Source organism: Letharia lupina (genome assembly GCF_014066315.1).
Source record: "Letharia lupina isolate WasteWater1 chromosome Unknown contig_16, whole genome shotgun sequence".
In the NCBI taxonomy this organism is placed as follows: Eukaryota; Fungi; Ascomycota; class Lecanoromycetes; order Lecanorales; family Parmeliaceae; genus Letharia; species Letharia lupina.
The window spans coordinates 26-16,270 of record NW_023502985.1 but is presented as its reverse complement, the minus strand read 5'-3'; the positions used below and the strand labels follow the sequence as shown (position 1 = coordinate 16,270).

Genomic DNA, 16,245 nt, shown 5'->3' with positions numbered 1-16,245 from the left:
AAGTATGCCAAGCACTCAGCCCTACCTGGACCCTTGTCTTGGCATGTCCAGGACTTTTGGTGCCGACCTCCGTAGAACGGACGGATTGATTCTCCAAAACCTCTCCGGGGCCAGGTCCTAAATACAGTACAAAATCAGGTGGCTGGAAAACATGGTGGCTGGGATGCGCGGAGGCCAAAAACATGGTGGCTGGGATGCGCGGGGGCCACATTTTAACACTCCCCTGCAGCCACGCTCCCAGTCCACCTAATAAGAAATGAAGCTATACACAACTCTCAACAATAGGTCATTCCAGCCTTCGATAATAACAGGCCATTCCAGCCGTAACAACAATAGGCCATTTCAGCCGTAACAATAGGCCATTCCAGCCGTAACAATAGGCCATTCCAGCCTCAACAAACAGGCCATTCCAGTCTTATCACACACCATCCTGGTGTAACACGTCTTCCTGACGTAACATTTGACACCCATCCTAGGTAACACGTCTTCCTGACGTAACATTTAACACCTATCCTGGGTAACACGTCTTCTTGACGTAACGCCCCTTCCTGAGGTAATATGATATGCCCCTGGAGCGTAACACCCTTCCTAGGTAACAAGAGTAAGACGTGATACTCCACCTCGGAGTAATGTAGCCTTTCCACATAGAACTTGTATGCCACACTGATACGTGTCTCCATTGTCTGTAGTCCTTCGCGACGTTCCTCTTTGCCACTATCCCATTATTTGACGACGAGGGTTCTTTGTCACTATCTCATTATTTGACGACGAGGGTTCTTTGCGACGACGAGGGTTCTTTGCGATAATAAGGGTTCTTTGCGACGACGAGGGTTCTTTGCGACGACGAGGGTTCTTTGCGACGATGCGACGATGTAGTTATGACTCTATACCTAAATTAGTCTTTATAGAAAGCTGGTATTATAGCGACTTAGCCTATATACCCTTAGGTGACTTAAATCATGGGTCGAGAATAGCGCGTTGGGATATAGTGGTAGCGAGGTATGGTAGTGGGACAAGGTATGGTAGTAGGACAAGGTACGGTAGTAGGATAAGGTAGCAGCGAGGTATGGTAGCAGCGTCAGAACCGGGCTCATAACCTGTTAGAATATCAGGTATGTGATGTGTAGAACGGACGGATTGATTCTTCAAAACCTCTCCGGGGCCAGATCCTAAATACAGTACAAAATCAGGTGGCTGGAAAACATGGTGGCTGGGATGCGCGGGGGCCACATTTCAACAATATCTATTATTTAAATTATATATATTACTATTTCTATTTAATCTCTTCGTAAAGACTCTTATTTAAATCTTAATCGCGATTCTTCTATAAAAAGTAATACTTTACTACTTAAACGATTTCTTTATAATTCTTTTATTAGATAATAACGTAATTATATATATCTAGTAATTCAATTAACTATATAATAAATTAAGTCTTTAAATTAATTATATAAAAAACGATATAGATTTTATAATTAAGTTTTTAGAAATCGAATTCGATAGCATTTATATAAAGATAAAACTCTTCTTAAATAAGCTAATTAAGATAAGAATTATAATTAAAAATCTTTTAAAAAGAGTAATTATCTTATATTAGAAGCTTAAGTTAGCGATTAACTTTCTCTTCTTTACTATTAAAGTTATAATTTTAAAAAAAGTATTCTTAAAATAACTTTTTAACGCTCTTTGAAGATCTATAATAATTATATAAATGATAAATAATATAAAAGTAGACTTACTATAGTGAGATATCTTTCTAAAATACTAGAATAATATCGCCTTAATATATTACGTCGATAGTCGAGTTATATAATATATATAAATTAATATATCTAGAAAATTTAATATAGAAGATTATATTCTAGATTATTTTAATTATATTTAATTAATTTAATTTAAAAATATTTTTAATATTAAAATAGTTATATATTACTATTTTAAAGATATATAATTTAAAGAAATAAAGATTATTTATTACGCGATAAAGCTATAGCTATATTAGTTATAAGAATCTCGCTTAATTCTCTACTATAATAATAACGCATATATTAATAAATTATATAAATCCTTTATATATAGACTAATTATAGTTCTATTACGTAATATAGCTATATTAATAACTACTTATAATATTATAATAATATTTACTTAGATATCTATAAAGACTAATTAGCTAGCTAATAATCTATTATATTTTTAATATTAAAAAATTACTAATATATATTTATAGTTAAGAGATCTTATATCTTCGCTAAAATAAGATGAGATCTATTAGAATATTAATATAATTAGATTATACTACTTCGAGAGATTATATAATTTCTCTAATAGAGACTTATTATTAAAATTAAAAAGATATATATAACTTTAATAAGATTCTATATTATCTATTACGCACTTATAAAGATTTAATCTTTCTTTTTAATAACTATAAATATCTTTATAGACTAAATTACTAATCTAAGTACTCGCTATATCAAATTAAAGTCTATAAAAATATATCTTATCGATTTTAAATTAATCTATATAAATATAAGATTCGATAATCTCTTAATATTTTATTATTTTTAATTATAACGTATTATTATAGATAATCGATATCTTTATAGCGAAGCTAATACGAAAGAAAGATATCTAATTATTAAGAATCTTTTATTTTAAATTCTTTCTTATTTCGATAAATTAATCTATATCGAGGCGACACTATATATATCCTTTTATCTTACCTTCGCGATATTTCTATATATAAATAAATTTATTTATAATAAGCGAGACCTTTAATAGAAGAACTTCGACGAATAATTTCTTATATATCGCTCGATAAGACTATTTAATAATTATCTAAAACTTATACTTTTAGCGTTTAAAATAAATTTATTTCGTTATAGAATTATATTTATAATAATTATATTAGATAATAATATATATATAATTAAAGTTTTATATTATCTTTTTAAATAGAAAGCTCTATCTAATATATCGCTATTTTAGCTAAGAGGCTTCTTCTTTACTAGAAAGATTATTATTAATAACCTTCGCGAGATATTAATATTACTTAATATTAAGGGCTATTATTTAAATTATTTTTTTTATAGAGAAGCTATAATATTAATATATAACGTCAATCTTAGTAATAACGAGATTTAATTACTAAATTATTAAAAGCCAAATTTCTATTATCTATATATTATTACTTATTTAGTCTATATACTTAAAATATTACTATAATATTAATATCTTTTAGCTTATTTACGCTAATATTATTAAAAATTCTTCTTAAGACCTTTACTCTCTTAAATAATATCTTAGATTTAAGAGTTTTTCTAATACTAAAAAGTCTTTTTCGAAGTTATTTATATATTTAAATATTTAAAAAGATCTTAATTGAGGACAAATGACTTTACAAAAAGTGCCCGACAAGGTACCTTGTGAGAAGAATGTTTTCCTTGAGACTTCGAGAGTGCACATGTAGGAGGTTGGATGGCCCCTTCTTGTTGGCTGTTGAATAGATTGGAGGGTTCTTCCTACCTATCATTTCCTACATTATATATTCGACGAACTTGAAGGGCTAGAAAGCATGCAATATAGGGATGCGCAATTTGGGAAACGGACTAGGCTTTGAGGATACTTCAAGCTGGAAACACGGCATAGAAATGCTTGTCACTCCACCAAAGTACAACGGAACGGACTCCGACCTCGAAGGAAAGAGTATATATGTACATCATCTGACCACGTATCTCCTTGCAATCTGAACACATCGATAAGTGGCTCAATACACAGACACCCGCTAATCCGTATGCGCGTCCTTCGGCAGTTCGACGATTTGCCCGTCAACATAAAGATTCGCCAGCTTTGGCCCAGGATACTTAGTCCGAGCATGGATGAACCACCACGCTATGGTGAGAATGAGTACGCCGACTAGGATTACGCTGTTGTAGTTCATAGTGGACTCGGTGGTCGGGTATACGTATGCTGTAAACACCCATGGCGTCAGTAGTTGGCAATGCTCACAAGCTCGACCGACTTACGGAAGCAGAACATGATGTTGAAGAATACAATCAACAGCACAGCGATCGCATTCACAGCATAACCGGCTGAACCCATCCAGAACGGCCCTTTGGGAACATTCTTTCGTCCGGTGAACAGATGCGGCCCGATGGCGAGTGCGTACGACATGGTTGTGAGAATGATAAATGATCCGACTAAGTCGGTAAACGCTGTCTTGCTCCCTAGCTGAATAGCGCCGAAACAGGTGCACAGGAAGGCAGCGAGGACTGTGGCGGGGACAGGACAACTGAGCTTTTCGTTGACTTGCGAGAAGAAGCCCGAGAAGGGCGTCGCGTTGTCGCGGGCTAGGGCCCACCATATTCGACCGACCTAAGGGCGTTAGAGGATAGTAGTGTAGGTTGCTTAGAGTGTGGGAGGCATACCGTGAGAAAAGTGCCGAGCACACAGATCATGATGGAGAGAAAGAGAATTAAAAGCAGGCCGAAAGTGGCACCCTTGTTGCCAGTAGCTTGGGAGTAGACGACTGCGAGCGGAAAGGATCCGTTGCTGCCGACGACCGCTGTTAGGTCGTTGACGCCGTAGAGGATAGCGATGGCGTAGAGGAAAGACGCTAAGACCCATTAGAGCGATACATTGCGATGAGCTTGGTGGGAACATACTTAGTGTGCCCAAGATGATCTGTGCTCCCACAGCCCGAGGCATGTCTCGGGCTGGATTCGGCAACTCCTCCGACATGTGGGTTACTGCATCTGGCGTGCCAATTGTAAAGGCACCATTGAGCACGCCAGTCAAGAAGGTAACACCATTGCTCCAGCCTGCAGCGTTGTTCTGGCTGAAGTCGCCCCATACAGCCGAGTTGCTGGCATGTACTTTCGGCATGGCTGCGACTACGATGATGGTCACAAGTCCACCAACAATCACCAGAAACAACCCGATTTGGTTCAACACTGGCAATAAACGATTTCCAAATACCACAAGCGCGCAGCAAGACCAGGTGATTAGAATGAAAGCGACATAGACGTGCCATGGTTTGATGATGAGGTCTGGGTGGAAAACTGCGTACATTTGTACGGCTACATTGGAGGGGATGGAGACGATAGAGGCGAGGTCGAATATCCAGCCAAAGAAATTGAGGGAGCCGGTGAAGAAGCCGAGGACGCGGCCGTAGCGGGGGCCGGGGGTCACGGAGGCCCAGTGGTAGACGCCGCCAGCGGAAGGAATAGAGGAGGTGAGCAATAGGAACGTCAGCAAGGGACTCAAAGTGGAAGTATGGTCGACGGATGTACCTCGGCGATAGATGCAGCAATAAAGCCATAATAGAAGCATGCAATTAGGAGTTCATAGAGAACACCAGCTGGTCCTCCATTATCTACAGACTCATCAGTGCTTGCACTTTCTCCAACATCCGGGGTCACGTACTTATAGAAACAGCAATGGAGCCGCCCAATGCGACCCATGCATTGTCGATGGTAAGTGCCAACCCGCAGATGCTGAGGAGGCCATAATGTCGCTGCAGTTGATCCCTATGCCCGGATGCGTTGATTACTTCTCCACCCTGTACAATTGAAGTCCTTCGGTCGACACCATCTATCTTTTCCGGATCGTGGCCGTGCGCTTTCAGATCTTCCCATTCCCGATCTTGGTTCAGGTTCTCCATTGCCTTGATGGGCTCGGCTCTTGGCGGATTATGCTCGCTAGCTTTGTTTCGGCTAGCCTGGAGTCGCGTGTCTTATCGCACGCTATATAACAAAGTACTAAGGTAAGATATTATTGCTTAAGGTACCTTAGTCTCCTGCAGCGCTTTTCGGTAGGTATATACCTGTCGGGTTGGTTTCAATTGCTCCGAAAGAAAGAATAAAACGGAACGAGTCGCAAAGATGCAGCCATTAGATTGTCAGGTTTGAGATCCTTCATCGTGACGTCGTTAGGGAGCTCTTCAATTGCTATCTTCGGTAACGGTGCGGCGAGGAATGTAAGCATGCAGATAAGATGCCGCTGCCCTTGATGATCCCAGGTTATGTGTACTTTTTATCGTCGTTTTGGCCAATCATGCTTCAGGACCGAGGAGATCGGCCGCTGAACTCTTTCTGCGAACAGGATTGCCGATGACTCGTGAAAGTAAGTAAGCGATTATTCTGTCGTGAAGGCGTATTGCATTTGGACCTGAGATAACGGTATGAAAGAATAGGGGACTGTCTACAGTACTCTGCACTTGGCGGGCAAAGTCGTTGACCCGCGAAACGTGGAAGGTGCATGAACGGTGTGATGGCTTGGAAATCTCTCCGCGAAATCTTGCTGATTTGTTGGCACCTTCCTTTTATGGAGTGGCGGGAGTCGTGATATCTTCCTCGGTAGTGCGCTTAGCGGCGCGGGGACATGTTAGAAAATAAGAAGCACCGCAACACCATTGTACCAGCGCCATTAGGAATCGAACCTAATACGAACTAAATAACCTCTAATCACCCTACAACCCACGTCCTCTCCTCCATTCAACCACATCCCTCGAGTCCTCCATCCTTTCTCCACCCATCTCCCCCAGCCCGTGGAATCAAAGCAAAAGCGCACTCGACTTCCAATTCCCCAACCCCCTCTTCGCAGTCCCCATAATAGTACACCCCAGGAGGACCAAACCCCCACCAGAAGCGCACACGGATACTCGCTGAGCGAGCTAAGTGCGCGCTGAGCGAGCAACAACGGAGCAAAATGCACAAATCCATATGGTACACGTTTCGTTGCGTTTGGGTACGCCTCCAATCCGTGGAACACTTCGAATCCTTCGCGTCTCAGCCGCACTTCCTGCCCAAATCGGATGCCCCATTCTCACTTCGACTTTGCGCCTCGTAGGATCTAGTTCTGCTCCTCGGACTGGTCTCTGTTTCGCAAGCTGACAATTCTTCGTTGAGACCCGCAATTCTTCTAGAAGTACCGTAAGTCGTGAAATCATCCGGTGGAGCTGCGGATCAGGCAAGGTGCCGATGAGGATAGTGATAGCTGAAAGGGTACGAATTCTCGCATCGACATCATGACTTCTTCTTGCATTGCGCAAGTCCAACACCTCTATATAGCTTTTCGTTGAACCATCGCCACTGTAACTTCCCCAATAATTTCCACCACTTCACAAAACGCTAACATCACAACTTTTCTGCGCCACTTCTATGACCGATAACCTCTTTCCCGCACACCCAGACGCACGGAACTTACTCAATATTATCACCTCCATCTATCTACCTTCCACCCCGTCCTCCACTTTCATGCCTTGCTTAATTGTTCCTTCCGGAAGAAAACTCCAAACCCGATCGGCAACGCGACCCAATACCACGCCGAGGCATGGCTCGTCTCTACCAGGCATCAAAGCAAAATCCGCCCCACTGAATATATATGGTGGAAGTGCAGTGAATTCGAGCTGTGAGAAGACCCTTCCCGGCTATACTTTCATCTTTCGTGCGAGTTTGATGGCCGCAAACTTGCCGTAAAGGTCGATTACGGGGCCTACAAATACTAGCTGTACGTGCAAATGCCGTTCCATGATGGAAGGGAATACGTCCGCAATCGCATCAACTCCTTTCTGGTTAGACTATCTGAATCTTTCGGAGTTAGCATGGCTTTTTTGAGGCATGAAATCCAGGTTTCAAGGTACTTCGGGAGTTGAAGTCGTCCTATTGCTCGCGAGGCATGTCTTGCGGCTCAAGTGCAGGGGTCCAATCAGGGAGTGTTTGCTCCGCAGTGTGCAAGTGGGCGAATGCAGCGGAAGTAGGCGAGCGCCAGATGCGGTTGATCTTTACTCACCGGAGGTTTCCGTCATTTTCCGTGGAGGTGGTGCTCTGGGATGGACCGGAGACGTTCTAGAATAGGGCTTTTCCGGGCATTATTGCGCGGGGTTTTCCATGCTCGAATGGATCACCTCAGACGTAGCCGGGGGTACTCTGCTTAAAGAGCAGGATTGGGTAGCCGCAGTAGTGATTCGGGTCTCGCGGGAAGTCGGCGGTCGTGTTCGTGAAGCCTTGCATGTAGATTTGAAGCGCAGCTGTCATGATGTAATGGCTGTGATCCGAGTCGATCCATGTGTATGCTACTTGTGTGCATGTGGTGGCACTGGTGTAAATCAGAGTTTGGCGCAACATATGTTGTCTGAGATGTTGCTAGGTCAATGACGCGTCACTGTGGTAGAACCTGGGAAGCTGGAAGGTCATAGGCCAAGACCATCGTCACGGTATTAACCTGCTCAGGGCTATCAGCGGATAAGCGTTCGTAGAGTAGGCTTCCACACAGCTGATTGGCAGTAGTCGTCAATGGTCCTGGGATCAAAGATGAAGTGAAGGTCTCTGTGGCCGATGTACACATGAAAGCACTACGAGCCGCAAGCAGAAGTTAGCAGCGTTAAAGGCACACAGAGGAGATAGATACGGGCTTTCTGGGGTGAAATAGCCTGGCACTGGTACACTCTAGCGTTGGCTTGTTGCAGCCAGAAGACCCTCTTCATGGTTCGTAGAAAGTAACAGGCGTCAGAAGGGCTGTGTAGTATTTTTCTTAGGTCCATGTCACCTTTTAGCGGGATCGTGGCCTTCGCCCTAGATATCTCTATTTCATTGACAACACATCGCATCGCGCAAGGTATCAAGCGAAGATTGCTATCGTTGATTGTATCTGGGCGGGCTATGCTGACATTTGTCCTTGACCCCTGTACCATTGCTGGCAGGATTTGATGCGCACAACAATGAATGGTAGCGACCGTTGCAATACGGTTCGGCGTATCTCCATCGAGCCCTCAATAATTCACTAGCACTACTTCATCTGCGTCCCAGTCTATTGAGTCGTCCAGCGAAGAGACACTCGCCTCCTCATGATCTTCCGGTGACTGCTCCTGACCATCGCTTCTGTATCCGGAGTGTGTGACGGGAGGATGTAGAGCGTGCAAGCGCTGCTCAACACTTAGTTTGAATCGACCGACGTAGTCCGAGAAGCGGATCATCCTCACTTCGTGCGAGCTATACAGAGGTCAGCACGTCATCTAGGAGCGAAGGTCCGAGTAACTTACTCTCGCCGCAAGATCCCAGACTTCTGAAGTCTGTCATAGTCCCAGAACACATAGCCCCAGTCTCGTAGACCTTTGTACGCAGGATCGATAAGTCTTGATGGCTGTAGATGATGATGGGCCCATAGCCAGCCTTGGGGAAGCTCTGAGTAGCCATTCTCATCACATGCTGGGCTAAAGTCTTTCTCTGTGTCCAAAAAGCGTTGGCAATCACGGCGGGCATCCGGGTTGAGGCCTAAGCGCTCAAACGCCCCGGAGAGGAAGTCTCCCTCTAGATGATGAAGCACAGAGCTGGAGACGTAATGGAGAAACAGGTCTCGCTGTTCATTCCCAGTTGATTCAAGTATTTGACGAATGTAGGGTAGCCCCAGCGACATGAGGTGTTCCAAGTGCTCTTCTTGTTCGTGTTGAGCACGGTTGGTAAGCATGTAGAATGGCGATTCCCACATAGCTGATTCATCGGATTCCTCAAAGGTCATTGCCTCGATTGGCAGAGTTCGCACAGCCTCGTCCTCTATTCTGTCGTAGATGCCGCGTAAACGGCGGAATAGGTAATCTCTAATGCATGCTATCTCAGAGATCTGGAATGCGGGTAAGTCCTCAAGAAACATTTTTGCCTGCTCTGCAGTGGTTAGAGGCGGATCTCTGATGCATTGGTGGACGCCATTGGAAAAGTCCTGTGTACAGCGAGAGAAGAGGTGCCTGTAGAGCTCGAAGCGGCAGAAGGCCCTTTGGAGTCTCCCAATCTCGGTGGTTGAAAGATGAAGTTGTTGGACGTGATTGTACTCCGGCAGAATTCTACAATCTTGGGAATGTCCTAGCTGATCCAGCACGGGAAGAGTGTTTTGAGCATAGTCGTCTATGAATATTTTGACAAGTCGATCAAGCTTGCATAAATTTGTTGACAAGGATCCTGAGGCATTTGATTCGTACCACCGATGTATCTGGTCGGGGAACGTGTCGCAGAAGCTCACGGCGGTATCTCGTTGTGACTGAGTATCTCGTTTTGACTGGTGCTGGATCTGCGCCAATTCTGCAAGGGCCACAGCTTCTGGCTGCACAGCCGGGTGGAATTGACATAGCGCTATTGTTAAAAGAGTGGTTTCTTTGTTATATCGAAAGACTTGGTAAAGGCGGGGTGATGCGCGGATGAGAGCATATAGAATATCAAGGGTACCTATTTGCAATAGAATCTGCTGCTGTAGCTCTGGTGAAAGCAGCTCTAAGGCGCTTTGTCCGGGCATAATGATGAAGATGAGTGAGCTCAGCGAATGCACAGAAAACCCGAAACCCAAGTTTTGAGGGTGTATTGGGAGGATCTCGGAAAAGGGCTTGTGTAAGCGGCCTGATTGGTGAAGAGGGAAATGGTGTTGATGTTTGTGGCGTGTAAATGTGTTGTAAGTCGGGTGAACGATTCTCAAGAGTCACGGGCGCTTTGCTTTGCCTTGGCAGCCGAAGGAGCTAACTTAGAAAGGTTAGATCGGTGGTTAACCCGTGAAGTCGAAAGCTTGGCGCTTTTCAGCCGTTCACTTGCAGGAGAGGGAACCAGATTTTTTAACCATCACCAATCACAGCCTACAACATTTTCATGGCTACGTAGTCACAGAACTAGCTGAATGAGGAGACGATCCTCACTATATCTGTCACTCCTTAGTAAGACACTCAGCTCATGCTCCATTTTTGAGCTTTCACACCCGCACAGTGAAGGACGAAAATGCTAAGATCCGGAAAGGCGCCTGCACAGTGAGAAAATAATAAGCACCGCAACACCATTGTACCAGCGCCATTAGGAATCGAACCTAATACGAACTAAATACTCCCAACAGCACAGTGCCAAGTGATACTAGCCTAGGAGGTCAGTTGAAGGACGTATCGAACACCGATAGAGGATAGACGTAATTTAATGACACTTGCGTAGGGAGATGACTGTATAGCTATCATCGCTTGGCCTACCAAAGGTGACAACTGGGATGGGCTTTGATTCCGTTACTATTTCAAAGTACTCCAATCACAAATTCGTATAGGAGCTTCCCCGTGTCCAGTGACCAGCTTTGTGTTGAGCACCGAAGGTAGCAAGAGACGCATCTCGGCGTGGCGAACTGCAGTCGGTAGGGAAGCGCCGTCAGCAACTGGCTAAAATCATGCAGGTTTGAGAATAGTTTCACTATGGACAGGCTCGCCCCTCTTACTGGTCCCCATTGTTCCTCTTGTACCGTCACTGTTTCCTATAGGTAGACCTTGAGGAAATGAGGCAGCTGATCAATAGCGTTGGTAAAGTGCACGCCGAGGTGAATTGTCTTCCGATCCACTAACAACACACATCATGCTGGCTTGATTCGGAAGGCTGTGACTGCTAAGAAATGACTAGATAAAACAGAGTCGAAGCTCGTTTCCTGGCGTTATTGGATTGATCTGGGCTACTATCCCCGCTTCCGGGAGGCTGATCATCATAAAGAGCGCTCGTTATCACTATAAAGATTTCATTTTTCTTCGCCATAGCCACTCCCCCGATTCAGGAAGAAAACAGACTCTCATTATCCCAAGAGACTTCACTGGTAAATGCTCGAAGTCGCCGTCTCCATGAAGCGCGATCGTCGTTCTGGTGAGGGCGGACACCACCAAAGAGGCCCCGACTTGCCAACTCGTACCCAAGACTGGGCCTCTTTTCGGCAAAACATACCATATCCTTCAGACTCAGAGGAAAGCTTTGCCCGCCATCACGCAGAACGATACGGAGATGAAGAACTCTTGGTGGACGGGCAGCACACCGGCAGCCCCCATTTTCCTCGCCGTAGCGAGAGAGCCAGAATTCATGCGGAATATACAACCAGCAATCGGCAAAGAGACAGAACACGGGAAGCGTACGGCGATACATTAAAACCAGCAACAGAAGAATATGAGAGTCTTAGCTACAACCAGCGCGAATACTACGACTCTACCTCAGGCGGTATGCTTCCACGTCATCATGCTACCCTCTTGCCTCTCGCCAGGGACCGGGAAGGCCCCAACTACCAGTAAGCTACTCTGTGTCTCAACAGTCCAGGTTATACTGAGGTAATCTAGCAACGCGACCAATCGAGAAAGACTTCTGACCATGGAATACGGCTACCACAGTGCGGAGGCCCAACAGCGGCATTGGAAAAGCGCGGACAAAGCCTATCAGGAGCATGAACAAGTTCAAGCTGATCATGCTCGACACCGAAGATTCCGATCGTAAGTATTACACCCCAATGTACCAGTGAATAGACATTTCTTGCAGTTTTTGCGACATACTGAAAGAAATGCAGCGACCCCAGGGACGACGACACAGTAGACTGCTATAGCAATAGCCCAGTACAAAGTACTGAACCGCATACCAGGAGCAGGAATCAGGGTCTCCCACCGCCAGGTTATTACTGTGACAGGCTGGACACGCCTCCCGAAGAGGATGATGATGGGGCAGGCGAGGCATATGGCGGTCGCTGAGGGCAAGAAGCCTCGAGAAGGGAGGAGGGAGGACTGTTTGCGACGACCAAACTGTGACCTTGCTTTGTTTATTCAGAAGCGGTGCTTGATTAGCTATTGCACCTGTCCTGTCTTTATTCCACGAGCTTTCTGCGGACTTGATCTGAACTTTTATGCCAGCGAGCTGAAGATGGGCATTTGCTATATCGTAAGGCCTTTGTAGAAAAAGCAAAGCATTACGAATTGAGAGAATAGAGATGAAGAAGCAAGTGATTTTCTGGATGTTCTTATCGTAGCTTTCGTCGAGGTTTGCCTAGGCGGCCTACAAACACATCGATTAACTATCATTAATATAATGAAAGTCGCTGCCAAAATGATCTCTTTGGCGGTGAAAGCTCCCTAAATTATCCTGTGCCTTTCCCCCCATCACTAGGGCCAGACCCCTCCACATTCAACCGCGATATGTGCTGATCTCTGAACGGCATGTTTGTTTTCCGGGCAAGGAGGGGAATGGGTGATGGGCAGTCTGCCATGAGCTCATTACAGATAGAAGACTACAACGAAAAGTTAACACGGCTATGCAGAATCTACGATGGGCTTCGACTCATACCATCCTTGCCTCAATCGCAGTATCCACCCGTGGGTAGCTCCGCTTTGTTAGCAGTAGGTTATATTGGTTCATGATTGCGATCGAGGACTGGAGAGAACGGAAGCATATCAGGTAACGTTGCGCATGCCTTTTGTGCTTCAAGGAACATTGAGAAGTCAACACTGCTTGAAAGTCCTTGTTGGCCATCAGTATCAAATGATGGCCGGACTGATTGCATCACAAGATGTTCGATAAACTCTCAGAGGATTGCTGGCGCGAGCGGATGCCTACTGCCTGCAGAATGGCAATCCCAGCCTCCCGGAGCCATTTCCCTGCCAACGAGAGGGCTAATGGCAGCTTGTAGGTCGCATCTTTGTCTTGCGTTCCTACTTCAACCTGGCTGCCTTGTTCACTCCACTGGCATCCCTTGTTCATCATGTTCTTCTTGTTCATCGTCTTTGAATTTAGTGAGAGATGGTTTGGGGCCGATCCAGCGCTCGTGGACACTTGGCTTTTTATTCGCCAGATAGTCGTCGAACTCGATCCGTCCCACATCGCGCGGACAGTACAGAAGTCAGCTTCGCACTGTACGTAGAATAGGGACACTTACTCCAGGTCTAGAATACCGGTCTTCTGAAGCCTTTCTAGATCCCAGAAGACATAGCCCCAGTCCCTCAGGCCTTTGGCAGTCACGTCCACAAGCCCATGGTAATAGTCTCCGGTATGTGCCCATAGCCAGCCAGGAGGAAGATCCAGCTTGCCGTTCTCGTCTAAGCAGGAATCTATATCTCTTTCGTACCAACCGTACTGATCGTCATTGCTGTCCAAAGGGTCAAGACCGAGAGCTGCTGTGATAAAATTTGTCTGGTGATGGGCATAACAGCGGGATTCAGTGTGAAGCAGCAGGTCTTGACGCTTATCGCCAGTCGATTCCAGAATTCTACGGATGTAAGGTAGTCCAAGTGATAGAAGGTATTCAATGTGAGAGTTCTGCATGTATTTACCGCTGTAGCCAAAGATATGCTCGTCGTCTGCCAGATATTGATGGCGCCCCCCATTATCCCAGTCCCAGTCGAGTCCCTCGTACTTGTCTCTGGGGTCAGGACATCCGGCCTGCAGTTTCTGTACAACCTCATCTTCCACCTGATCATGTACACCTCGCAAACGGCGATACAGGTAGTCTCTAACACAGGCGATCTCGGCAGCTTGGTAAGCTGGCATGTCTTGACAAAACATTTTCGCTTGTTCATAAACGGTCAGAGATGGTTCACCAAAGCACTGTCGGGGACCGTGGTTGAAGTCCGAAGAACATTGGCTAAAGAACTGTCTGTAGGTCTCGAATTGGCTGAAGGCTCGGTGGAGACGATTCGACTCGCTCCTTGAGATATCTGATCTTGGCCCATGGGGATTTTGCTCGTACTCGGTTTCGATCGTAACAAATCCTGATTGTCCTAGCTGCCCCAGGATGGGAAAAGTATTCCGCGTGTAATCATCGGCGAAGAACCTGATCGTTCCATCAAGCCTGCCCAATGTTGTCGACACGGGCAGCGGAAGGACTATATCCAAAGAATCGTCTAGTTCATCCAAGGTAGAGAACATGCGAAGTAGAGTGTCTCGTGAGAATGGTGGTTGTTCGATGGAGTATAATCTCTCGATGGCTTGAGCGGCTCGTGTTGTAGCAGGGTCAAACCGCTGACGTGTCACCGTTGAGAGAATAGTCCTTTTGTTGAGTCTGAATACTTGATACATACGCGGTGATGCATGGATAAGGGCTTGTAGATCGACAAAGTCCAATCGTAAGAGGATTTGCTGTTGCACCTCAGGCAGAAGCAGCTCCAGCGCGCTATGGCCTGACATGACAAATGTGTGTAGAGACCACAGAAGGAATAGCAGATAGAAAGGAAGTTGTAGATTCCTGAATATGATGTTGATGAAGGATTTGGTGGAGACAAGGAGAAGGTTTCGTATTGTTTGTGAGATGTGAAATGTTGAAGCAATGAGCCGTGAGGAACCTAGGGTTTTCGTGAATTATTACCTTGAAATACCTTAAATTATTACCTTACAAGCGCTTGGCATCGGTCGAGCCTGATCAAAAACGGTTAGCGTGAGGGCACGAAACGCTTCGCTGCAGAACGTTTCATTTCTTTCCCAATCATAAGATGAAGGTGGATGGAAAGGTTTGGACTGCGCTCATTCTAGAGTCAAGAATATGTTTGATGTCCAGATGTCGGATTGTAAAGTAATTACTCTTCCAAGGAATCATTTGTCGACCTCTAGTCAACAAGTAAACCGAACATGAAGTGGGAGAAAGACATCTAGCCCAAAGAAACCAAAAATTCCCTGGGCTTTTTGGAACGCAATGGGCGAAGAATGACTGTAGCCCGGCGTGGGGAATTGTAGCGGGTGGGTAAGCTCTGCTGATAAATGGCCTGGGATGATGCAACGTTTGTGCCTTCATTATTATCGAGAAATCTTTAGTCCGACTCGCTGAACCCCACCCATTGTCCGGCTCACTCGCTCGGGTATGGATGCTTTTTGGGAAGAGCCGCTTGGCTACTGCTCGGCTTCTCACAACCAGCATGGACCCCTAATTCCTCAATAACACATTTCCTGGTCCTGGTACGATCGTAATCGAAGCGCCCATTGATTTCCACCAAAGAAAGCCTGCGGATGACGAGTTGTTCCCCCTTGTGATTGACTCATTTTGCCCCATCCCAAGCTTAGAATGCCATAATCCTGGGAACGTGACCACCCGCAACCCGTAAAATGTGGGCCAAGGATTCCGACCTTTGCACTGATTCGACAGCGACAACTCAGTCTATCTGCATGAGAGCAACCTGGCGCTAGGTTGACCACTGATACTGGCTATTATCCTCTCGTGATCTCACTCTCTAGGTCATGCCACCGCGCTGAATCTTACGATATATCGTCCGTTCTACTGCGCATACCGGATTAGCTTCTTGTTACGCAGTAAGACCCTAGTAGCTCTATGATTCTCCAATGAGGGGAATATCGCAGAAAGGGATGCTTAAAAGGTACATTACCGAGCACTTGGCCCCCGTCTGTCGCTTCCCTCGTGCATCGATGTAAACCAAATCTTCTTAGTTCTAGGAATCCTTATTGATTATCGTTTGATTTCCTCGTTCACTATGACGGACCGTGACTGGAATGT

The 16,245-nt window shown here is 45.4% G+C and overlaps 4 protein-coding genes across 4 annotated transcripts; 1 reads left to right on the top strand and 3 right to left on the bottom strand.

Moving 5' to 3' along the window:
* Positions 1 to 3,787: 3,787 nt before the first annotated feature.
* On the bottom strand, positions 3,788 to 5,665 carry HO133_002830 (uncharacterized protein; the record flags this gene model as incomplete). Its single annotated transcript, XM_037293755.1, has 5 exons — positions 3,788 to 3,972; positions 4,029 to 4,377; positions 4,431 to 4,618; positions 4,668 to 5,294; positions 5,428 to 5,665. The coding sequence occupies 5 exons, from the start codon at positions 5,663 to 5,665 to the stop codon at positions 3,788 to 3,790; spliced, it is 1,587 nt and encodes a 528-aa protein (XP_037149833.1).
* A 3,108-nt stretch (positions 5,666 to 8,773) lies between these two features.
* On the bottom strand, positions 8,774 to 10,284 carry HO133_002829 (uncharacterized protein; the record flags this gene model as incomplete). Its single annotated transcript, XM_037293754.1, has 2 exons — positions 8,774 to 8,993; positions 9,044 to 10,284. 2 exons carry the CDS (start codon positions 10,282 to 10,284, stop codon positions 8,774 to 8,776), a joined length of 1,461 nt encoding a protein of 486 aa, XP_037149832.1.
* A 1,315-nt stretch (positions 10,285 to 11,599) lies between these two features.
* Positions 11,600 to 12,505, top strand: HO133_002828 (uncharacterized protein; the record flags this gene model as incomplete). Its single annotated transcript, XM_037293753.1, has 3 exons — positions 11,600 to 12,054; positions 12,104 to 12,253; positions 12,328 to 12,505. 3 exons carry the CDS (start codon positions 11,600 to 11,602, stop codon positions 12,503 to 12,505), a joined length of 783 nt encoding a protein of 260 aa, XP_037149831.1.
* Positions 12,506 to 13,679: 1,174 nt separating this feature from the next.
* Positions 13,680 to 14,930, bottom strand: HO133_002827 (uncharacterized protein; the record flags this gene model as incomplete). The annotated part of the gene is made up of 1 exon (XM_037293752.1): positions 13,680 to 14,930. One exon carries the CDS (start codon positions 14,928 to 14,930, stop codon positions 13,680 to 13,682), a length of 1,251 nt encoding a protein of 416 aa, XP_037149830.1.
* Positions 14,931 to 16,245: the final 1,315 nt, after the last annotated feature.